General features: G+C 36.1%; 2 protein-coding genes, 2 long non-coding RNA genes and 1 pseudogene across 11 annotated transcripts; 2 read left to right on the plus strand and 3 right to left on the minus strand.

Moving 5' to 3' along the window:
- Nucleotides 1-1,084: 1,084 nt before the first annotated feature.
- Nucleotides 1,085-1,619, minus strand: LOC148921220 (uncharacterized). The gene is made up of 2 exons (XR_016128194.1): nt 1,563-1,619; nt 1,085-1,395 (listed from the first exon to the last, which is right to left on the minus strand). It is a non-coding gene; the product is annotated as an uncharacterized LOC148921220 (long non-coding RNA).
- Nucleotides 1,620-2,963: 1,344 nt separating this feature from the next.
- On the plus strand, nt 2,964-6,963 carry LOC103318609 (uncharacterized; annotated as a pseudogene). Its single transcript, XR_016125184.1, has 5 exons — nt 2,964-3,081; nt 5,824-5,904; nt 6,055-6,179; nt 6,342-6,485; nt 6,573-6,963. The product of XR_016125184.1 is annotated as an uncharacterized LOC103318609 (transcript).
- A 3,867-nt stretch (nt 6,964-10,830) lies between these two features.
- Nucleotides 10,831-12,824, minus strand: LOC103318611 (uncharacterized). Of its 3 annotated transcripts, none has more exons than XR_513225.2 (5): nt 12,640-12,824; nt 12,454-12,502; nt 11,802-11,873; nt 11,550-11,614; nt 10,831-11,120 (listed from the first exon to the last, which is right to left on the minus strand). It is a non-coding gene; the product is annotated as an uncharacterized LOC103318611 (long non-coding RNA). The 3 variants fall into 3 exon arrangements; XR_016128196.1 differs by having other exon boundaries at nt 12,600-12,824; XR_513224.3 differs by lacking the exon at nt 12,640-12,824 and having other exon boundaries at nt 12,454-12,632.
- A 381-nt stretch (nt 12,825-13,205) lies between these two features.
- LOC103318612 (uncharacterized) lies at nt 13,206-15,858 on the minus strand. 2 transcript variants are annotated; one of them, XM_008220008.3, is made up of 5 exons: nt 15,521-15,858; nt 15,291-15,383; nt 15,072-15,130; nt 14,774-14,829; nt 13,206-13,662 (listed from the first exon to the last, which is right to left on the minus strand). In XM_008220008.3, the coding sequence occupies exons 1-5, from the start codon at nt 15,727-15,729 to the stop codon at nt 13,537-13,539; spliced, it is 543 nt and encodes a 180-aa protein (XP_008218230.1). In that variant the 5' UTR covers nt 15,730-15,858; the 3' UTR covers nt 13,206-13,536. The 2 variants fall into 2 exon arrangements, with proteins under 2 accessions (XP_008218230.1, XP_088911410.1); XM_089055284.1 differs by lacking the exon at nt 13,206-13,662 and adding an exon at nt 14,314-14,599 and having other exon boundaries at nt 15,521-15,849.
- Nucleotides 15,859-19,460: 3,602 nt separating this feature from the next.
- On the plus strand, nt 19,461-21,626 carry LOC103318613 (uncharacterized). 4 transcript variants are annotated; one of them, XM_008220011.2, is made up of 3 exons: nt 19,461-19,865; nt 20,023-20,253; nt 20,366-21,626. In XM_008220011.2, the coding sequence occupies exon 3, from the start codon at nt 20,435-20,437 to the stop codon at nt 21,332-21,334; it is 900 nt and encodes a 299-aa protein (XP_008218233.1). In that variant the 5' UTR covers nt 19,461-19,865; nt 20,023-20,253; nt 20,366-20,434; the 3' UTR covers nt 21,335-21,626. The 4 variants fall into 4 exon arrangements, with proteins under 4 accessions (XP_008218233.1, XP_088899113.1, XP_008218235.1 ...); XM_089042987.1 differs by having other exon boundaries at nt 20,036-20,253; XM_008220013.2 differs by having other exon boundaries at nt 20,099-20,253.
- Nucleotides 21,627-25,004: the final 3,378 nt, after the last annotated feature.

Consider the following 25,004-nt stretch of genomic DNA (forward strand, 5'->3'; position numbering starts at 1 on the left):
AATGTATTCAAAACGTAAAGCCGCCTGGCTAGACTATTAAAATATTCGACTGTATTGAAAGAGTATAGCCGCCCGGCGATTCTATTAAAATATTCCAATATATTCAGAGTATAGCCGTACGGCGATAATATTAACTTATTATAATCAAAGAGTATAGCCGTTCGGCTGTACTATTAAATATTCGAACATATTTATTTAATGTGTACTATTAAACTATTCGAATATATTAAAAGAGTATAGCCATGCGGCTTTGCGATGGAATATTTGAATATGTTTAACGGGTATAGCCGAGTGGCTATACGATTAAACTATTCAAATATATTATACGAGTATAGCCGTTCGGCTATACCGTTAAATATTATTTTGTTTCGAAAATATTTAAACAGTGTTAGCCACTTTTGTTTATTCCCCAGAATCTTGGGCTGCAAGCTTCTTTCTTAATCCCACCGACTCTTCCCCAGCAATGCATCACATATATGGGCAGGAGCTTGCCTGTCAGATAAAGTTGCCCCTTCCATGGTGTCTGTATAATCATGTAAAAGGTACAGCCATTTAGAATTAACAACACTTAAACAATAAAGCATTCAATTTTCTGAAACATACAACATTTAATTGCTAAACGGCACAATTTTCTGAAACCCTCCTTTGCTTTTTGTTTTTGAGCAGGAACAGAATGATAGGCCTGAGTAAAGCAGTCTTGTTTCTGATGAATTTTCTTTGATTTACCATTAGCTAAGAAGAACATGAATATTTTGTAATTATTTTTACATTGCGGAAGTATCCAGTTTCCTTGTTCTGAATTAGTATATATATTTACAGAACCTTCACTTCAAAAAGAAAACGGTATATGCACTTAGGAAAACTAAAACTAAGATAACATGCAGTCACCCCTAAAATCACAGAAATGCTCATTTTGAAATATGAAGATTTTATTATATATTCGAAGAAATCGGAGCTCATTTAAAAAGTACAAGGAAGATGATAAGGTTGCATTATTAGTCTCTCTCTCTGTCTTTTCTGGCATTGTAGTTTCTGGTTTTGTACAATGCAACTCTTTTCCCAACTCTGTCACATGATGATGGGCTTGAGTGAGAATCCTTGTGTTGTAATGTAACTGTACTTAATTTTACATTGCAGAAGATGTATCCTTGTTCTGAAATTAATAGATTTGTACAATCTTCACTTAAAAAAGGAAAAAGGCAGAGAAAATACTGCTCCAAATTGCATGGATAAACCATCACAACATCAAATACTTAGATCAAGTTATGATGATTATGTGTGCACAAATAGGAAAACTAAGATGAACAGACATGCAGTCACCCCTAAGACCACAGAAATGCCCCAGCAAGTCTTCCAACGCAAGCTCATCGGAGTATAAGAATTGGATGGTTTAATCTGCAGCTCAAATCACACTAAAGTCAGAAGTTTTTTTTTTATTTTTTGAAATTATGTACCTGCACTTGACTTCTTGTTACAACTCTGTCCAAAGACCAAAAAAGATAATAATATAAATTATAGGTGGAATTCGAAGATTATGGGTGGTTTATTATGAAAGAACTTACAAGAAGAGGTTTCAGCAGCTCTTGGTCATCTTTAGAGAACAAAGCTTCACTTCATCTGCACCAATTTAAATAACAACAAGAGTATACGAATGACGAACCAAATAATTATTGATATAACAAAAGGAGACTGCTGACACATAAAATTAACACAAATTCTGATAAATTATTAGAGGATTTTTCTTCAGATTGCTTCTTCACAGAATCTAACCATGCTTGAATGCTTCTTGAATGATAAATAGCTTTGACCAAATAGACTTAAATCAACCGTACTGGGGGTATGTCCACTGAAAGCACAGCTGATACTCGTCAAGCTGTTAATCTCTCCTTAGTTGATTTCAATGGAGTTTGGTGAACCTATTCCTCTATTATTATTTCGGATGTATCATAAATTGTTGCTTGATTGTTGCATGTGCTTGTGTTTCATGTAGGTTTTTGAGCTGACCTCAACACAAGGACCGGATGTGGGTCTTTATTTATTCAGAAAGGTGCCGCACCATAGAAAAGCAAAACTTTGTGTCTCCTCCTCCAGTTGCTATTCTACCTGCCGGAATAGGGAATGATCTGGCTAGAGTTTTCTACTAATATTCTGCTTGATGATGTCTGGTTTGTAGATAATGCTTTAAAATTGAGAGAGGCAAGTGCATGGGGTTGCAAGACTAAGAAAGGAACTGTGTTTGTTTAGTGCAGCGGCCAACGGCTTTATTTTTAAGCCATCAATATAGTTCTTAAGTGTCTTGAAGAATCGTTCAGCTTTGTAAATTTCCAAGCTCCCTACCAAAGCATCAAATCTTTCTCAATGTAGTAAAAACACTTCCAATAACAGTTTTTAATGTCCTGGCGGAAGTGGCCCTAATAGACATTATCTAATAATGAAAACAAAGGCATCTGTAGAAGATTTGCTTGACGAGCAAAACAAAAACGATGTAATGTTAAGTAACCTAGTAAGAGGATATCAGACTTTCACATTTCTGATGTCTTGCACATGATAGGAATAAAGCATCGTTGTGGACTAGTGAAGAATCATGTGTAGGAGGAGGAGTAGCCAAAACACCTCCTGATGGAAAATAAGCCTCTTCTAGCCAGCAACGACTCGGGTTCACCCCATCTTCGCCATCCATGGCCTTGGCAATTTCAACAGCACACCCTTTAACCTTTCAACTGAAAATAGTTATTTCTTTGTTAATTTAATCTATTCAGGTCCACGCAAGGGATTGAAATAACATAAAATAACCCCAGAGTTGTGACAAGTATTTGCATGTTGAAATTGATTACAAAACAATGTCAACTTCAATTAAATCAGCGCATATGCATGTGTGATAAGTTCACACTAAAGAAATGGCAAATTATATGTAAATCACTTGGAAGTTTAAAAAGAAAATGGTAAATACCTTTGGATCTAACATGAAGCTTATGGCATCGACCAACTTTTCAAGCGAGAATTCATCAGCTGGATTGGGTGCAGGACCTACTCCTCTGGCATGCACCCTCTCCCCCCAAAATAGCTGGTCCCCAAAGAATGGTACAATTGTGGTTGGACACTAAAAAGAACAGAGAATATGAGCCAAATGAGTAACTGAATCATTTACAAATGTAAGACTCCCCAAGAATATAGCATTATCGCAGCTTTGGACCTGCAGCTTGTCCCAAGAACCCCATGATGCACCTAAGAATTTTTTTCAAATCCAGTAAGAAACCAGGAGTAGCCTAGTTATCCAACAAGGGAACAAAACAACAAAACGACAAAAAGGTGCATCAAGTTCATGTGACGTTCTGAACACCAGTGCAGTGAAATCCCAACCAAATTAAAAATAATTAAAAGCATTGGAATTTACCACAGCAGAGCATCGTTGGAATAGCCAATCATGGGGGCAATTGTCCACTAAATACACAGAATCACTTGGTTCTGCCACTGAGAAGAGAAATATATGAAGGCTTTCAGATGTAAAGAAGCATAAGAATACAATGTGCTTGAAAGTAATCTTTTTTTAAGATCCAAGGCCACCCCAACCTCGGTTGATGACGCCTCTCTGTCCAGTTTATTTCCAGAGCTTGAAGAATAATATTGGTCATTTTCTCTGGTTCTTCAAGAGGCTAATACAATACACATAAAAAAAAATTTAGCAAGCAAGACAATTTACCATTTCAATCAAATGCACAATCAAGTAACCTTAACTATGCAATTCAGAGGTATACTCTACATGTATTAGACATGCCTCAGTCAAATTAGATATTGAACAACTGAACAACCAAAGGGTCGATTTGCCATCTGTCATGAATAGACCTCCACAGCCTGTTCGTTGGGGACCAACATGAAGGTGGTCACTCTTTAGAGATTGTGGCTTTGGTTGATTGTTTTAATTGGGAAGGAACAAGTAATTTTTTTAGGGTAAGGACAAACAGAGCTACTTTGGGATAGAACCGGGAAAAGAAAATTAAACATGAATAGAGAAAGCTGCAACAAACTCACAAGGCTATCAAATCCAATATAGTCTGAAAGGATAAAATCTTTTTTTGACATTTAAATTCTTATAGAGCAACCACCAACGTGGTTTATCATAGCAAGATGAACTAGTTTCAATTTTTTTATAATTCTTCAATGTCAATCATGTAAGGAGTGTTATGCTCTGCTTTCACTATTGAACAGGTTGAACTTACTCGCAAGTTTGAAGGACTGGAGCATTTTAAGAATGATGAACACCCACAGTTTTCGTTGATCCAGGCAGAAAAACAGATGAAGAAAGAATAATTTATTTCCTGGATCTTATTATTAGTATCACACCTTTTATTTATTTTAATACATGCACAAATAGATATTATAACAGTATAGCCACGCGGGCGGTGATACTCTCTAAATACAATATATTAACAGTGTAGCTGATCAGCTTTAAATACAATATTTTACCATTATAGCCGCAAGGCTCGACTGAGTAAATAGAATTATAAACGTACAGCCGGACGGCTATACTGTCTAATTACATTCGAATATTTTAGAGTAAAGCCGCCCGGCTATACTATTTCAATATATACACGAAGCTTGCACTCGCAGCGGACGGAACTTTCTATCGCAGTCACTGCTTCGTCCTCCGGGTTCGGCACCGAAAAAAGACCCAAGCCTAGGCGCCCGCCAAGCTACTACCTAGCGGCCTAGCCACCGCCTGGCCGCCTAGCGCCCGCCTAGCCGCCTAGCCACCGCCTAGCCGCCTAGCGCCCGCCTAGGCCGACTTTTCGAACACTGCGATTGGCTGAAAGTCTGAAACACGAAATTGAAAAAATTTAGCAGCAAATTTGAGATTGGGAGGCCGAAGCAATGAAGCACAAGTCAGGTCCATAGAAGAAGAGATCCTGAGACTCTTAATTCATCTAATTCCATTCCTCTCCCTGTTTCGCGCCTTATATTCTTCTCTCTTCGCACTGACGACATGGCACAGAAGAAAAAAAATACAAAATTTGCCGACTTGGTGTCTGTCTTCTGTGGAAGGAAATGATGAAGTTGTCCTATCATGGAGTTTCTATGGTCTTGCCAATAACAAGATTCTGTGAATGGCATGCGTTAGGCTACTTGAATTCAAATTGATTCTGAAGTTTAAACATTTCTATGAATGGCATGCGTTTAGCTTCTTTTGCTATGCTTATTCTTTAATACGCAAATGGCATTTATGCTTGTACCTCACTGCCTGTGTTTTAGGTGGAGAATGTTAGTACAATTTTTGCTTGCCGCATTCCTCGTAATAGTGATTCAGTATTTCAGAGTAGTCGAAATCCGTCTTTAACTATATGAGTCATGACTTGCTGTTTAGTTAATTGGGTATTCTCCCTTGACATATGCAGGTTTTTCTGTGTTGAAATGAGACTGAACATAGTGGAATAAATACAAATTTCATGTGAAAAATGCGGTCCAAGTGTTTGGAATTGCAGCAAGATTTCTTTTTGAAAGCTTAAATGTCAGGAAGCAAGTGTTGCTAACGTACAAGCGAAAGTGGCAATCAAGAACAAATCCTGTACATGAGTGCCGTAATTCACTTTTTGTTGCTCCCGATGATACTTCTTTACGCAAACCACCAGACTTGCAAGTTCATTTGATCCAATTTTCAAACTCATACCAATTATACCTTTCAATTTTCTATAGATTTTAGTAACAAATTGAGTCTCCCGATGCTTGGATTTGTTTTTGTTTCTTTTATTCTTACAAACAAAACAAAAATCCCACCAAATCAAATACACTGAAGCTTCAAAGAATCAACAACTTAAAGGGTATACCCAGTGGGCAGAGGGGGTGAGGAGCTGTCAGCAGAACTCGCAGTTGCTCTTCAACGTTGTCTCTTGGGCGGTAAAAGTGGATCTGGTCTGTATTCTTATTGAAGAGCTTAGCATAATAAATTTTTTGTGACATTTATGTATTATCTCTTTTGGCAATACATATTTCTCAGTTGTACATGCATTTTCATATAACTGCAAAGTCGATAATATATATAGATGTCTTTGTTTGTCCCAGGTGCTGGAATTGATCTCTCCTCTCTGGTAGTTGTGGAAGGAAAGATCTGTTGGGATCTTTACATCAACGGCCTTCTTGTTAGTTCAGATGGGAATCTGCTAGATGCCCTAGGTGCTGCTATAAAGGTATTTGATAATTCTTATTTGTTTGACATGCTTAATTAATTTCTGTTCTGCAAATAAGGACAACTGAAGAGTTTTCTGGCTGTTGGTAAAGTTTAGTATTATGTGGCCAAAGAAAAGTCCAGTGGCATGACTTATCTTTTAAAGAAACTGATGTTCCCAAAGGCTGCTTTGAGCAATACAGGCATCCCAAAAGTAAATGTTGCAGCTGGTGCATCAGGCGATGATCAACCAGAGGTTGACGTAAGCGATGAGGAATTTCTGCAATTTGACACATCTAGGGTCCCTGTCTTAGTTACATTAACAAAGGTGACATGATTTAACCATCTCTTCTGTCCTTCTGCAAACTGCAAATGTTTGTTGCCTTGAATTGATTCCTTCCCATCTGTTTCTCAGGTAGGCAGGCACTATATTGTAGGTGCCACTTCAGAAGAGGAATCACAAATGTGCTTGGCTGTTTCTATTTCCATCAATAGGCAAGGCCACATTTGTGGGTTGACAAAACGGGGAGGTGCCGGCCTAGATCCAAGCATCATTCTTGGCATGATATCTGTGGCAATAACAGTAAGTGAGCAGCTGATAAACACATTGGATTCTCATATAGCTGCTGCTGAAGCTGGGTGAGAGGAGACGTGGCATAATCAGAATCTCTGATACATTTAAGTAGGTGGGTTCGTGTGGGTCCTAGGTATATGAAAATTGTAATGCTGATAATTTTACTTAAAGCTGATGAGAACGTTTGATTTGTCTTTTAACCAAAATTAGTATGGGTCTATTGCTTTGCTGATATTATTTTGCATTGATGCACTAATTAATTCTTCAATTAGACTTGCCATCTACCGCAGTTACGTGCATTGATGTGCCATTAAAATGTTTGAATGTATTCGCCGCGCGGCTATGCTACTGGAATGTCAGGATGTGTTGAAAGAGTATCGCCGAGCGGCTATACTATTAAAATATTTGAATGTATTGCAAGAGTATAGCCGCGCGGCTGTACCATTAAAATATTCTAATGTTTTCAAAGAGTATAGCCGACCGGCCATACTATTAAAATATTCAGAAGTATAGCCGGGCGACTATACCATTAAAATATTCCAATATATTTAAAGAGTATAGCCGTACGGCTATAATATTAAAGTGTTATAATCAAAGAGTATAGCCGAGCGTCCGTACTATTAAATATTCGAAATATTTAACGTGTACAGTCGCACGCTATACCGTTAAATATTCGAATATTTATTTTATTTTATTTTGTTTCGAAAATATTTGAACAGTATTAGCAGCTTTTCTTTATTCCCCAGAATCATGGGCTGCAAGCTTCTTTCGCAATCCCACCGGCTCGTCCCCAGATCACATATATGGGCAGAAGCTTGCCTGTCAGATAAAGTTGCCCCTTCCATGATGTCTATATAATCCTGTAAAAGGTACAGCCATTTAGAATTAACAACACTTAAACAATAAAGCATTCAATTTTCCTTGTTCTGAAATAGTATATATATTTACAGAACCTTCACTTCAAAAAGAAAACGGTATATGCACTTAGGAAAACTAAGATAACATGCAGTCACCCCTAGAATCACAAAAATGCTCATTTTGAAATATGAAGATTTTATTATATATTCGAAGAAATCGGAGCTCATTTAAAAAGTACAAGGAAGATGATAAGGTTGCATTATTAGTCTCTCTGTCTGTCTTTTCTAGCATTGTAGTTTCTGGTTTTGTACAATGCAACTCTTTTCCCAACTCTGTCACATGATGATGGGCTTGAGTGAGAATCCTTGTGTTGTAATGTAACTGTACTTAATTTTAATTGCAGAAGATGTATCCTTGTTCTGAAATTAATAGATTTGTACAATCTTCACTTAAAAAAGGAAAAAGGCAGAGAAAATACTGCTCCAAATTGCATGGATAAACCATCACAACATCAAATACTTAGATCAAGTTATGATGATTATGCGTGCACAAATAGGAAAACTAATATGAACAGACATGCAGTCAACCCTAAGACCACAGAAATGCCCCAGCAAGTCTTCCAACACAAGCTCATCGGAGTATAAGAATTGGATGGTTTAGTCTGCAGCTCAAAACGTAGAGCATATATCAGCAAATAATCAGCATACTGTATTCTCATTTGGTCATGCCGGTCTATTTCTACCACATCAAATCATATTCCTGAGGCTTCTGCAATATTATCAGCATACTATTGCTAGAACAAGAAGAAGCCCATGTAATAAGATATGCTTAATATTCCAAAACCACCATGAGGATTCTGAAATGACCATGAATCTCTATCATATCTTCGCAAGAAATTTTTTTAAAGGAAGTCTGAGTAATGGCAGAAGGCATCTTCTGGTACTCTTTCTCCATATTAAATGAAATAAATTACCTCAAAGATTCATAAACTAGTGGAGGGATCTAGTAGACAGTAGATTGTGAAATTATTCGCATACATTTTTAGCCAACGAGATTATCAGCATACTTTAAAGTGCAAAACAAGTAAGAAACAAGGTGAAGAGTAGTAAGGAAATCCACAAGGAAAAAAATAGTAACAAGCTCTGCGAGTTCATACTTGAACTGCATCAAGTGGTATCAGAGCGTCCTTTCTGCATTTTGCATCCTTCCTTGAGTTTAAAGCAAAGAGCTCTCACATAGCAGATGCTGCACGTGCCCTGGACAAGGCAAAAATGATGCACTTTGATGAGAAAAGTAGCAATAAGAGGGTGTAGTTTCGTTTATTCTTTGTATGTATAAATAAGAGGGTGTAGTTTCGTTTATTCTTGTTTTAAGTGAATTACACCCGTCATTGGTGATTAAGGCGCAACAACCCTAAATCTTCTTCTAAGAAAACAAAATCACGAATTCAGGTATGTTTGCTAAACGAAGCTTTTTTCTTTGGTATTACACCTTTGTTTGCTAAGTTTGAATAGATCAAATATTATTAATATTTTTTAATTAATCATACATGATTCTTGTATGTTGCATCTCAACAATACAAATATTTCCAGATTGATAAGCTTGTGTACCTTACTGTTTTGGGTTCTAAAATTTTTATCTTCTCATAAAGTGTTTGAAATTACCAAGGATCAAATGCATCTAGTTTTTTTTTTTTTTGGTGTTCCGGCAGGGTTGTATCAAGCTCTTTAATTTATATATTTTAATTTTCACTGGAAACCACCTCCTTCATCGTTCTCTCTCTAATTACTTTTTATTTTTTATGCCTTTTGTTTTTAGATTGGGCAAGCCTATGTCACAATCTTTTGGACTTAGTTTTACAGAGATTAATCTCTCCAACTGACTATTTGCGGGCAAGTCTTGTTTGCAAGTCATGGTATGGTGGAGCAAAGAATTACAAGGAACAATTGGCAAAAATATCAAGTTGTGATCATTCTCCTCCAATGCTCTTAATTCCTACCGGCAAAAATGGTATATGGAGACCATTCAATGTCATGGATGACAGGTTATTAGTTTCACAATTAAAATTGGGGAAGAGGCGCTTTTGTGGGTCTTCAAAAGGATGGTTAATAGCAGTAGAAAAGGATTTCACAGTATCCCTAATAAATCCATTCTTTAGGTACAAAGGTACGAGGATGAAAGAAAATTCAATCATTCGCCTTCCTCCAATAAACCCTCCAAATTTTAATAAACACCACTGGGCTATGATGAGTGACCATTTTGCGGTCAAGGCCTCAATTTCAACAGATCCCATATTAAATTCAGCCGATTGTATTGTTGCAGTCATATATGAGGGGTTTTTGTGATTGGCTTTCATTAGACTTGGTAAAGAGAGAACATGGATTTATGCCGAGGGAAGGCATACTTTGATTGAAGAAGTTGTTTTTGTTGAAGACAAATGTTATGCTGTTGATAACTGGAGCAGATTGTTATCTTTTGATGTTACTACTCGCTCTAACCCAAATGTAAAAGTGGTTGCAAAGGGCATCAAACGAACCGGTAATACCACAAGATATCTTGTGGCTTTAAATGAGGGAAAATTTTTGATGGTCCACAGAACATATTATTTTGATTATGAGAGTAACAAACGTGCGACAGGGAAAATCAAAGTTTTTGAATTGGATTTGAAAGAGTGTAAGTGGATTGAGAAAGACACTTTAGGTGGTATTTCTCTTTTTGTGGGTGATAACTCTACAATATATGTGTTGGCTTCAAAGCTTTCAGGATGGCAGCCGAATTGCATATACTTGAACCATGATAATGATTTTGCGAGCGTTGATTTAGGACCAAATCGACCTTGTGTACCTCATGATTATGGCGTGTATAACGTCGAGACACAAAGCTTTTCAAATTCGTATGGCGCACGGGTTAAGACCCAGATGAAGAACGCCCATAAACCAGTAATATGGATCGTGCCAGCGTCTCAATTGTAAAAAGCTTGTTGTATTTTTTCTTAATCTATTCTTACTTTGTTGTCACTTAAAGATATTTGGTATTCTCACTATTTGATATTATTGGTATTTTATGTTTGTCGTAATTCTGTTTGATTGGGTTTTGTTTAATGCACAGATTCCAATTATGCATTTGATTATTCATTGAATATGTTTAGTTTTTCTGACCATCTATGTATCTGAATGCTTCAGTGGGAATTGCCTACTTATGTAACAACCCAAAATGTGAAGGATATTGTGAGCCAAGAATCTCATAAAGCAAACAAGAACAAAAAGAAATTTGCTATTATAAGGTAGAGGTTATTTTATTGTCACCGGTTAATATCTTTTTCATTCGACTAAAGACAAACATATCTTTTTCATCATTATGTGAGATATCTCTCTACAGACTTGAGAAGAAATTAACGCTTTCCTCCTAGTCTTCTTTAACCACTGCACACAATAAAAAACAAACTAATATAATAATAAAAAATTATCTTCTCAGTAGATTGCAAGTCCCCTGCTCTGCATATTATCTTCTCAGACAGTTTTCTGGGTGCAGCTAAAATTCAAGCAAAATGTACAAACATAAGATTAGCAATGTAAAATGACACCAACCCAAATGACCCAACATAGGGCAAAAGCATTAAAACAATAACATGCAGGGGAATGCCCTCAAGTGCAAGCAATCCATGAGAAAAATTAAGCCCAAAAAGAATAAAGCACCCAATTTCTATTTTGTCGAAACATGATTAATCTTCACTTCTTTTTTCCTTGTGTTTTTATCATTAATTTTTTTTCTCCGTATTTAGGATACAGCAACCAAAAGCAGAAAAAAAAAGGTTCAAACACAGTCTTTGCTTTCCACTGTTTTATCGGCAACCAAAACAGAAATTGGGAATGATTTCCATTTTTAAGATTTCTCCAAGAGAGCAAAGTCATTGAATCGACAATTGATTAAAAAAATTAATAATAAGAACGATGGAAATACCTGAGCTAATCTGTGAGATTCAATCCTCTTCCTGATAGAACCCAAGTGAGTCGGAAAGTGAGCACCTTGGAAGATAAGAGGAAGATCATAGCGATGAAAAAGATGAAGGCAAGGAAGTCGGTGAACAATGAAAACACAAACTGATGGAAGAAATACCTCATTTCAAAATTTGTAGCTTCCAATCAAATCAATCATTAGTATTATTATCTTAAAAAAATCACAGAAACTTAGCAATGGGTACTCATAAAATACCTGCTGGCAATAGAGGCGAGCTAACAATTGTACTTGGAGCAGTCAACATTGGCATCTTAATGATAAAATCACCTGAAAACACGACCCTTTGCACATTAAAACACACAGATATATACCTAAATAAAAACACATGCTTATTAATTAAGATTCAATTAAACGCAATTGAAGAAAACTATGAGCAAAATTTATCCAGTGAAAACTCAATAAACAGGGAGATATTGGTTTTAAGGGGCCTTATCACATCATAGTTTGAGATATGCAACAGATTTGTTAGGTTCCGACTTCTGATCTCTTTGCACGATGTGATTGTTAGTTAACCCAAAACAGCCTTTTAGTTATTGAGTTTTGCTTCAAGTCATCAATTCTCAACATATCAATTCGTCCTCATCATCATCATCATCATCATTTCTTGTCATCTCATTTCATCATCATAAAACAAATTTGATTATAGACTCAATTCAACATTATCATATATCAAATTGAAAACTTGGGTATGTAAACCAAAATCTATTACACCACTGCCATTAAAAATAAAATTCGCCCAGATTCATAGAAGAGTGGAATTGCAAAAGTACAAAAGGCAAAACTCTTAGGCATTGACTTGCCACATTGTTTAGATTACAAATTGAGGCAGATTTTAAAAGAAATTTACCTCAACCCAGAACGGAAAACAGCCAAAGCAAACAAACTGAGGCAGAGCACTGCAAAACCCAGAAGAAATTGATCAGGTTTCGAATTCTATTTTACCTCAAAATATCCAGGAAAAAAAAACCCCAATCAAATTTATCAAATAACAACCAAGAATAGAACAGAGAAATAAGAATTTCAAACACACTACCTGTGGGTGTTTGACAGAGAAAAAGCGAGAGCGCGAGCAGGGAGAGAGAGAAAGGAGGAGGAGTGGTCGCCGTAGCCGGTGGTTGGTGGTTGGAGGAAGATGAAACCGGAGCTGCTGTAGAGGGGGATGAAGGAAGTGAAGCAATGGTTAGGTGAAGAATGGAAGCCAAAACTGAAGTCGGTGAAGTATGGTGTGTAAAAATAAGCCTCCAGATGTAGACATCGAAGAACCAACAGCTATCCCATTTTACCCCTGAAGCTCTCCAACCAGCTAGTTGAAATCCAACCAGACACCTCTCAACCCTAAACATCCGTTAGTTACATCCCAAGGAAAGAGAGGGCAAAACGGGAAAACACAAAACCATCAGCCAAGGGCAAAATCGTAATTTTACTGTTCAAAAGGAGAGAAAAAGCTGGCTGAACAGTTTAAAATAAAGGCATTTTCGTAAATTCACTGTGCTTAGAAACAGTGTTTAGTTGGATTGAGCTTTAGTATATATATAATTTAAAGAATTTGAATATATTTAAAGAGTATCGCCGCGCGACTATACGATTACACTAAATATATAGCCGTGTGTATAATATTAAACTATTATAATCACAAGGTATAGCCGATCGGCTTTACATTTAAATATTCGAATATATTTAATACAACGTGTATAGCCGCACGCTATACTATTAAACTATTTGAATATATAAAAAGTATAGCCGGTCGGCTGTACTATTGGATATTTGAATATATTTGACGGTTATAGCCGAACGGCTATACTATTAAACTATTCGAATATATTAAAATATTCGAATACATTTCGAGAGTATAGCCGCCCGGCTATACCGTTAAATATTCAAATTTTTTATTTTATTTGGAAAATATTTAAACAGTATCAGCAGCTTTTGTTTATTCCCCAGAATCTTGGGCTGCAAGCTTCTTTCGCAATCCCACCGACTCTTCCCCAACATCACATATATGGGCAGAAGCTTGCCTGTCAGATAAAGTTGCCCCTTTCATGGTGTCTATATAATCCTGCAAAAGGTACAGCCATTTAGAATTAACAACACTTAAACAATAAAGCATTCAATTTTCCAAAACATGCAGCTAACTTAATTGCTAAACGGCACAATTTTCTGAAACCCTCCTTTGCTTTTTGTTTTTGAGCAGGAACAAAATGATAGGCCTGAGTAAGAATTATGTCCAGTTTCCTGAGTAAGAATTATGTCCAGCAAAGCAGTCTTATTTCTGATGAATTTTCTTTGGCTTACTATCATTAGCTAAGAAGAAAATGATGTAATTATTTTTACATGCAGAAGTACCCAGTTTCCTTGTTCTGAAATAGAATATATATTTACAGAACCTTCACTTCAAAAAGAAAACGGTATATGCACCTAGGAAAACTAAGATAACATGCAGTTACCCCTAAAATCACAGAAATGCTCATTTTGAAATATGAAGATTTTATTATACATTCGAAGAAATCAAAGCTCATTTAAAAAGTACAAGGAAGATGATAAGGTTGCATTATTAGTGTGGCATAGTTTTATTTTTTCCAACAATCATTTTAATCTTGTCTCTCTGTCTGTCTTCTCTAGCATTGTAGTTTCTGGTTTTGTACAATGCATCTCTTTTCCCAACTCTGTCACATGATGATGGGCTTGAGTGAGAATCCTTGTGTTGTAATGTAACTGTACTTAATTTTACATTGCAGAAGATGTATCCTTGTTCTGAAATTAATAGATTTGTACAATCTTCACTTAAAAAAGGAAAAAGGCAGAGAAAATACTGCTCCAAATTGCATGGATAAACCATCACAACATCAAATACTTATATCAAGTGATGATGATTATGTGTGCACAAATTGGAAAACTAATATGAACAGACATGCAGTCACCCCTAAGACCACAGAAATGCCCCAGCAAGTCTTCCAACGCAAGCTCATCGAAGTATAAGAATTGGATGGTTTAATCTGCAGCTCAAATCACACTAGAGTCAGAATTTTTTTTCGGTTTTTGGCAATTATGTGCCTGCACTTGACTTCTTGTTACAATATTGTCTGTCTTGCCAAAGACAAAAAAAGATTCTAATATAAATTATAGGTGGAATTTGAAGAGTATGGCTGGTTTATTATGAAAGAACTTACAAGAAGAGGTGTCAGCAGCTCTTGGTCATCTTTAGAGAACGAAAGCTTCACTTCATCTGCACCACAGCATGGATTTAAATAACAAAATGAGTATACGAAAAACGAACCAAATAATTATTGATGTAACAAAAGGAGACTGCTGACACATAAAATTAACACAAATTCTGATACATTACAGGATTTTTCTTCAGATTGCTTCTTCACAGAATCTAACCAGGCTTGAATGCTTCTTGAATGATAAATAGCTTTACCAAATAGACTTAAACCAACCGACTGACGGTGACATATAAAGCTGTACCTTGGTCACATCTGTTTGCATTTTTGTTGTCTTCTTTGATAGCAGGAAGTCTTTCTGATCTGAGCAGAAGTAAAAATGCAAATGCCAAGTTCATAAGAACTAAAGAAAGTAATTAAACATCATCCTTATCTCTTCAATTTTGGAATAAAATCATTATGATATATCAAATTTTAGTCAAACAGACAGATATGTCAAATTGTTGGGAAGGAAGAAGCCTGCCTTTCTAGCACAAAGAAACTGAGAGCCAACGTTCTCGTCCTTAGCTGGATATCTGAGAGCATTTTCCAACGAAAATCCACATCTTCTTTAGTTCTGTTTACTTATGCCAGCAAATGCACTCCAATTATGAGAGAAAGATATGAAAGTACAAGCACCATAAACCAAGCTAAGTATGAAATCAATCATAATCAATTCCAATAAAACAGCTGAAAAGCAAGAGCATAATTTACAAGATGGGTTTTGAGGGCGGGTTGTGGAGGAGTGATTCGAGGCGATCAAGTTTCATTCCAAGCTCCAGAAGCTTGGATCGAGCAATTTCTCTGAGGCTCAATTGGTCAGGGTGCTTGTTCTTGGTCTTGGCCTCCAAATCTTCCACCAAACTTGAAGCCTCTTCAGCTTCTCTAATCCAAGCATCTTTTACAAGACTCTGCCTAGACATATCATCTCTCTCTCTCTGTTACTCTCTGCAACTTATTATCCTAAAGAAAACAAGAAACTGAGAGAGAAATAACAACCACAAACAGCGGTCTCAAACAAACATTGATAGTCTAAGGAAATATAAGATGAGACAACCAACAACCAAACCACGTGACTTAACAACTAAACCTTTCTTAATCCAGCTTAGTTTATATTTTCTTTCAAGGCATCTATCTATCTATCTCCACTTTTGAAACGATTGTTTTTATCTGATTTAAAAATGTGCATGTGGCGAGATCATACTCAAATAACTAAAAAAAGAGCTAGTGCCACTAATTATATCCCAATTTAACTCAAATGATAATAACATGCGAGCGAGTTCTTGTAACTCAATTAGTTAAGAGTAATTATTCATACACCCGAACTTCTTTATTGAAATCCACCTCCCTGATGGTTTTTGGTTTTTGGTTTTGGACAAAATAGTGGGCTTTCGGTTTTAACTGGCCACATGGCTTAGAATGAACAGTTTCAAACTCTTAGTAAAGCCCAACTTGATGCAAGTGGATTCTTTTCTTGTAGGATGATTTATATCTTTGTTTTAAAAAAAAACCAACAATCTTATCTTGGAATTTAACCCTTTTGACTTTCTTTTTCCCTCCACTTCGTTCCTTTTTTTTTATCTTTTCTTTCTCTGTTGCAAACACCATCAAAATCCAAACATAGCCCACACTTGATTGAAAGTTCAGAAGGAATGGGTAGAAAAGAATAACGAAATGATAGATACAAGCAAAATATTTGTACAAAGTTGATATAGAGACAGACAGACAAAGTACCTTCATTACATTTTCACAGCTTTGAGCTTTTTCCTTTTTCCATTTCGCATGAATCTCTCTCTCTCTCTCTCTCTCTCTCTCTCTCTCTCTCTCCACACTAGTTATACTCATTGTGTTGTGCCCTTCTTTTTTCTTTCTTTGCATGTGAAAAATCTCATGTCACTTCATCATGGTTTTTTGGGCTATCGTATTAATGACACCAAATAATTCGCTATATCAAAGTTTTAATTTATTTTTATAAATTTCCTTTGCCTCCTCTCCTCGGTATAACATGATGTAAAATATAAAGGCATGTGGATCCCCAATTAGGTAATTGTTTATATGTAACTTAATGATCCATGATTTGATATGATTGTTTCAGTGGTCCCTACCATAGGACGGACAGATAAGTGTGCCAAAGAGCAGCTTACACGTACCATTTTGGATGCAATATCAATTTAATAATGTTAAGACCATGAAGAATTTCAATTTACTTACTTAACTTTAATTTTTTTTAAACTTTTTGTCCAAATAGTCGTCCATGTCGGTCCAATTATAGTTCATTGCCCGTCGTATAAGCTAGGTTTGAAAAAGATGAAAGTGAAAAAGTATTTGAGAAGCTAGGTGGTGGTGGTGGCCAGTCAGAATCAGTCAATAATTATATGACTAGGTTGAGATAAAGGCTTAAAGTAAGTCCTCTATAAACTTGAGGTGTCCGGTCTAAGTTGAATCTCTTAAGCCTAACCAAAGTAAATAGGTGTTCTTTGCTTTGTGTCAATCATTTAAGTTTTGTGATCTCCACGGTAAAAGGATTCTTGAATATGTATCTACACTAGCCGATCTATTGACCTAAAGTCGAGTAGTACAAGAGTCATTAATTTTGAAATTCCAACTAACATGGTCGTGTTGTGTGTGTAATTTTTATTTTATTTTTTCATATACGAGTCTATTTTAGATCTTATTTATTCACAACAAGTAAAAAATTGTCCCGCTAGTTAATAACGAAAATTTGATACAATAAATTGGTTTAAAAGAAAAATTAAAGTAATCTGTTGACAAGTCCTTACTTACTTAGGATTTTGATAGTTTACTTGCCTCCTATTATCTTCTTTTTTTTAACGGAAACCCCACAATTCCTAGTCCCCACCCCTCTTTGCCATTCTTCCGTAATAACTACCATCCTTCATAAAGTGACACCATCTCTATATTAAAAACAAATATTTGCGAATATAAATCCAAAATAAAATAAAATAGGTATTTAAGGCCCAACGAGTCCACATTCCAATAGAGGATCAAATTTTGGGCTGGACAAAGTAACACGTGGAATATAACCTAGTGAGGCAAGGCATGGTCCATGGACAAAGCACACGTGAAGACCACGTGTTATATATCCAATAAAGTAAGGCAATTACAAATCTCACTCATAAATTTAGCTGTCCTTATTATACCAGCCAGCGCCCGAGCCCTTCTATTTTTCACACTTGTATTCCCCCACCTCACCCCACCAAGCACGTACGATACACCTTCACAACTTATAAGTTTTTTTGTATTAAGAAAAAACCACTCAAAGCTTGAAACTGTAAATTTATCAAATTGTTCTAGCATGTTTTTACGTTCCCTTGGGGTTTTTTTTATAACGTTTTTCTTGTCGTGTTTCAGTCAAAATGTGTCAGGATTCTCAGGGATGTATAACATGTTTTGAAAACTACTAACTTTTTTCTTCTTCTAATAATTACTTTAAAAATTAATGTTATTGTTTTAGTCCAAGTGTGTCCGAAAGGAATGCATTAATGGGGTATAGTTCAATAGACTTGCATACTAGTCAGTCGTTTCAGGTTTGAATTTCATGATATCTTGGTAGTATGTGTGAACCCTCTTCATTTTTTATAGTTTAGAATAACGCTCGTATTAAAAAAATACCTAATGTTATGGTTAGATTATCATAATTAATAAACTCATAACTCTTTTATTTTTTGTGGCAACAACCTTAATCTCTTACTGATTGAGTTAACTCTATTATATAATAATTAATTACATGGACAGTTTTTATAACATGACATGACACTGACTGAATTATACACACAAAAAAGACAGTACAACGTCTACATTGCATTGCAAGAATATGCTCTTAAACAGGAAACAAACAAAAGGTGAAATTAAAGACCACCATGTTTAGATAAAATTACCACAAAAAAAAAAAAAACAAAATTCCATATATTTTGGGGCCATTCAATTCTCAAGTAGAGCAGTGCGTGTATCTCAGGCTCTGAGCTTTTGCTTTGTAAAATGAAAATCAGTCTCTTCTGTTGGAACTTATAATAATAATAATAATAATAATTTAAAGCAAAGATTTAGATAAAGCAAACCCCTTTGCCTAAAACACTTGTCCAACCACTCTTTAGAATCAAATCCACTTCTTATTACAATAACAACTCATACAGATTCTAAAAACAGAGGAAACAGAGAGAGAGTACCTGAAGATTTTTAGAGAGAGAGAGAGAGAGAGAGAGAGAGAGAGAGAGGGTGGTTGGGTGTAAAATGAGGTCGGCAGTGAACCAGTAAAAAGGACAGGGACTGGGTACACTCCTTAAAATGAGTCCTGGGTTTGGTCAAAGGTCTTTCTTGTACTGCGACTGCACAGTGCACTGTCAAAGTGTACAACAAATATGTCGACCTGTTGAGGTTAATTATGTGGAAGAAAAAGGAAAAAAAACATTATATGTGAGAGAAAGAAAACGTAAACACAAGAAAAGTACAAGAAAAAAAAATTAAAGAAAATTAAGTGTGTAATGCATGCAATTATTGTTTCTTAAAAACCAATTAATATGAGACACATCGTGCTTGCACTTACAAAGGCCGGTGGGGGCCCTCTTACCCAAAACTGTTATTTTACTCTGTTCCTCTCCTCCCCCTTTAAATACATGCAAAAAGAAAAAATTGAACCACCAATAGAGGAAGGGGAAAAAAAGGAAAGCTTTTTTCTTTTTTCCTTCTTCTTTATTTGCCGTTTATATGCCTTAATTTCCATGAAAGTGGAGGTTTCAATCCGAGCTCTGAAAGCTCTTGTAACATATAGCACTACACAGTTTGTCTCTTCCAATTAAACTGTGGGAAAAAAATTCTCAATTGGGTTGTGTTTGGGCTTCTGTATCTCATGTGGGCATGTCAGCTAAAGCAAGGTCTAGAGAGAGAAAGAGAAGGAGAGGGAGAGAGAGAGAGAAAGAGATGCTTTTTTCCTTTCTCAGCGTAGAGTAATCTTTCAAAAACCAGCCTTTCCAGCAATACCCAGTTTAGCCCTCTTTTTGCTTCACCTTCAATAGATTACACCAGCTGTCGCCATCTTGAGGTATATATTTTTTTAAACATTTATCTCTTTCTGCATCAGCTTTACTGTTTTTTCTTCGTATTCTCTTCAGTGGCTATTATTTTATTTTATTTATTTGAGAAAAAGATTCAATTTTTATTGTTACTATTGTTGTTTGTTACGGTTTTGTTTTGGCGAGGTCCTGTTGATAGTGAAACAAGTATGCTTTTTGTCTGCTTCTCTGTGTGATTTATTTTGCAACCTACATTTCCAAGCTCGTCCGTTTCGTTTTAGATGTGCTCTCTCATGCTCTGCTTCAACCTGGATTAATGCATCAAGACCCAGCATACCAGATCAAATCAAGGCTGGATAATCAGATTTTGAAGCACTTTTGAGATAGATTCTTCGCCTTTGTCCCTGATCAGTTGAGGTAAGAGTTACTTGGCTCTCCTCCTCTGCTTCTTGTTGTTTTGCTTATCTTTCTTTTCTCTCCTTTTGCTCATTTCTGAGTGCTTGTTTTGTCTTTGTTTTGTTTGCATAAGGTCACCATTTGTTTGTTAAAAATCCCGAGAGAAAGTTTGGAAAAGTTAATTGAGGTTCTTGGGTTGAAGATGAGAGATTTCCCATCTTGTTTTGGTGAAAATGGGGTTCAAGTTGCTGATTCTTCTTCATCAAATACTAGTAGGACTGCCCAGAATTTGGTTACTTGTGTCTATCAATGCCGGTTACGAGGCAGGTCTTGCTTGATTACTGTAACTTGGAGTAAGAATTTGATGGGTCAAGGGCTTAGTGTCGGGATAGATGATTCGTCAAATCAGTGTCTTTGTAAGGTTGATATTAAGCCCTGGTTGTTCTCCAAGAGAAGAGGGTTCAAGAGTTTGGAAGCTTATTCTAGTAAAATTGACATATATTGGGACCTTTCTTCGGCGAAATTCGGATCCGGGCCTGAACCTTTAGGGGGATATTACGTGGGAGTTGTGGTGGACCGGCAAATGCTTCTCCTTCTTGGAGATATGAGAAAAGAAGCTTTCAAAAAGACTAGTGCCAGCCCTGTGCCTTCTAATGCTGTTTGTGTTGCCAAGAGAGAGCATGTTTTTGGTAAAAGGGGCTTCACCACAAAGGCTCAATTTTCTAATAATGGTCAACTGCATGATCTTGTCATTGAATGTGATACTCTTGGGGTCAATGACCCGTGCCTCCTGGTCCGCGTAGACAGCAAGCCTGTGATGCAGGTGAAGAGACTTCGGTGGAAGTTCCGGGGGAATCATACCATCTTGGTTGATGGGCTTGCAGTTGAAGTTTTCTGGGATGTTCACAACTGGCTCTTTGGTACATCACCAGGAAATGCTGTTTTTATGTTCAAGACATGCCTCTCAGCTGAGAAGTTGTGGGCTAGCCAACCGCTCTCTGATCCAAGTGCGTTGCAGTGGTCATTTTCACAGAGATTTTCAGATAGTAAGTCGCAGGGTCTAGGATTCTCACTGATTCTGTATGCTTGGAAGAATGAATAGAGGAAGTCGGAAGTTCTCCATTGATTGCTAACAGAAAACCTCCAGTGAGTGATGATTTTATCAGCTATGTGATTGAATTACCACAAAAAATGATTATATATGATCATTTGTTATATAATCATTTGTTTTTTCTTAACCTTTTTCTTTTGTTTCTCCTTATGAGGAGCTTGAGCAATCCAAATAGATCAGAGACAGTTTTGTTTTTACTGGTTGTATATCCTTCATACCGTGTTAATTTCATTCTTATTTTTGTCCTTCTGAGAATTCTATGTCAAAATCATTGATGTGCAAATTTCTTATTAGATCGAAATTCATGTGCCTGTCCTCGCAATTTTTACCCCCAAGTTTCTTATTGAGCATGTCATCTTAGCTGTAATTATGTCCTTAAGTTGGAATGAATGTTAAAGGACCAGGAAAGACATCCTTTTTTTCTTGTTAAATAGCCATAGATCTGGAAATATAAGCTAGAATAAGATATGATGAAACATGTAACTACTATGATACTTGAATAATGTTTTCGTAATTCCGCAACCTAATGCTATTGAAGCTTTCGCGTCGTGATATTAAGCAATTCATGGAGGTGTATACTGCTTTTCCTTGTTGAGCTCAAGATTGAAACCTTACATTATAGAAAACAGGGAACTAAAAAGAATCTTTGGTCTTGAAAATATACTTTATTGATGTTGAGATGTTCATAAAGACTACGGTTTCTAGTCAATAGGTGGAAAGAAGGGTTGTAGAAAGTAAAAGTTGCAAGTAGTTGAAGGAATATGAAGAGATGTATATAACTGTGATAGAAGCATCCTGCAGAACTTCATCCTGCCTTATGTTTGGGGTGAAAGTTTGAAGCAAAAGTATGTGCTAGGCATCAGTTTGAGGATAGAAGGGGACAAGTCACGACTGATCTTTTCTCTTAAGCCTTGGAAAGAATCTTCTACAGTTGTGGAGCCTAATTGTCTAGCAGCACACGGTGCTTCAATGAATCGGATCTCAAGCATATCAAGTGTATACTTTCTACTGTGAGTTTCTGACATCTGTTTTCTCTAATTGTTTGTTTCTGGTGTATGAAATTGCTCCTTATTTCCCCTTTGCTTCTCAAGAGAGTAAATGAGAGAGCATAGATCAAGAGAATATAATGGGGTCCATTCATGTCTGGATTTGGAAGAATCTTTGAAAGTGATATTTAATGGTGTTTCTAATGGTCAATTCATGTCTGGTTTGGTGTTGCATGGAAATGTTAAAAATGGTTGGTTGAGATTTACATAGCGTTTTCAAAGTGTGATTTCTTCATGTTGAAGACTGTGTAGGGTCTTAGTAATTAAGATATTGCTGCAAAGGACTGATGGAAATACAACTGAAACTTATTTGAACCTTGTAATTCCTATTTTCTTTGTTCATTTATGGATTCATTTCATTAGTTGAATTGAATGTTTTTTTCGGGTCATATAATTGAATTTTTTATTATTATTATTTTTAAGTTGGGAGCTTCACTATTATACCTAAAATAGAGGCTGAAATTATATATTAAAGAAACCCCACCTGGAATGCACTTTAAAAACACACCCAAAACTCATTTACTACATAAGAAATGGGTGTTAAAGTTCTTATAAATTACATGATTGCCATTGATTAACTTTAAAAAAGCTAAACACGAAAAAACTAAAAATAAATAAAAACCAAAAACAAGCCCAATCCATACTTAACCCAAACAATTTATTTTTTTTAAAAAAAATCGCGAAAACAAGCAGGGACTCTTCATAGAAGAACATTGTTAATATTCTGTCATAGAAGTACATTGTTAATATTATGTCATAGAAGTACATTGTTAATACACTACTATACAAATACATTGTTAATACTATGTCATAAATTTATCTTGTTGATACTACTATATCATAGAAGTACATTGTTAATTAATACTGGTCATAAAAGTACATTGTTAAACAAAAATGAGATCCATAACCTAAATAGTAACAAAAAATAAATTGATCATCAAAGCTTAAAATACATTCCTCAAATCAACTTAAATCCGAAGAAAAACACATAATTGAAGTAAAAGATAAAAAATCTCAAGTCCAAACCAATCAATGACGACGACGACGCGGCGAAATCCCTGTCTTCCTCCACAACTGAAGATGACGAGTTGTTGTCGTTGTGTAGTACTTTGGAACAACTAGCAAGGTCATCGACTGTCGTTTCCGCCAAGACGACTTGTTGAGATCAACGTTCCTTTGATTTCAGTGTAAAATTCCACCATATTCTAAATCTTATACCTTCATCCACAAATCTAGAAGCAAAAACAAAAAGATGAAGAAGAAAGTATAGGAGAACAAACTTGGAGAGATCGAGATGATCTGATTTGGCGAGCTGAGGCTTGGTCTTTTGAAAAAGTGTCAGAGCCAGCAGTGGGGAGAAGACATAGACATCCGTAGAATCCAAACAATCCAAAGAAAAAGATGATTTCAAAACAAGAAATGGAAGAACAAAAATTAAAAATTGGGGTTCAAGATGAAGATGAGAGACTGGAGCTCGTGAAATGAGTTCTGATATGGCTTCAACACTAGATAAAGGGATCAGAATTCCAATTTTAAGTTAAAAGGGTAATAAAGGTATTTCATCTTATTAATTAAATTAAAAAATGTACGGTTGTTGAGTTTTGGTTTTTTATTTTTATTTTTTTATCTTATAGTTTTTAAATGGTATAGTATTTCTTTATAAGACTATGTATAAGATTGAGTATATAACTAAATTTGTGAAAAAAAGTTTAGAGGGAGCCATGATTTTGATGTTTTGCAGAATTGAACCAACCTCATTGGCCGAATTGAATGTTTTGCAGCCATGATTTTGAGGTTTAAAAATTGAGATGGTTACTAGCAATGCAGGTGTCCTTCCTTACGCATCAATGAACATGTAATGTAAGATCAGTTGGGTCCATGTAGCTGCTTATAGGCATGTGTTAAAAAACAAGTAACTAAACCAAGGTTGGTTCAACTTGGGCTTCTTGCCAGAACGTAGTGTGAACATGGACCCAACGAGAGAAAGAAAGGATTGCCTTTCATATTTCTGCCAAACTGCCAGAGCATTCCTTCCCCTTGTAGGATCTGAAAGCCACAGCTTCTGAACTGTTTGGCACCAAATTTGCAGACCACTATAATTATTGAATGAAAGGATCCAAAACTAAATTGAAAAATAGAAATGCCAGAGCCGCATGTGCATTCATAGTCCACGGGTGCGTCGCCTACGTGACCGACAAATTCGCATGAGTGTGATTTCCCCATCTCTGCAAATACGCGCGTGTGTATGTGTTCCTCAACTTGAGTTGAATTGAATAGCAATAAATTCCGCTAATCACTCCCCTCCCTCTTATTATGTTTGCTTAAGAAAGCTCAACTTGTAAGAACAGGAGACACCAACTTTTCTAAGGGATGCTAAGCTAAGTACTAACCCCAATTGATGCATATGTATGAGTTTCACGAACGGATGAAGTTTGGATACAGGTCACAACTGAACATACTCCCTCAAAATACGAGGGACTCCAAGTTTAGATATGAGTCGCAAATGAACATACTCAAAGATTAGTTTTGGCCTAATAAGTCTAATTCAATACTCAAAGTCTAATTCAACATTTTCATATTGACCACTAAACGAGACCTACCATTTTATAAGAGCA

This window comes from Prunus mume, linkage group LG1 (genome assembly GCF_029339155.1).
Source record: "Prunus mume cultivar Tortuosa linkage group LG1, ASM2933915v1, whole genome shotgun sequence".
Classification (NCBI taxonomy): Eukaryota; Viridiplantae; Streptophyta; class Magnoliopsida; order Rosales; family Rosaceae; genus Prunus; species Prunus mume.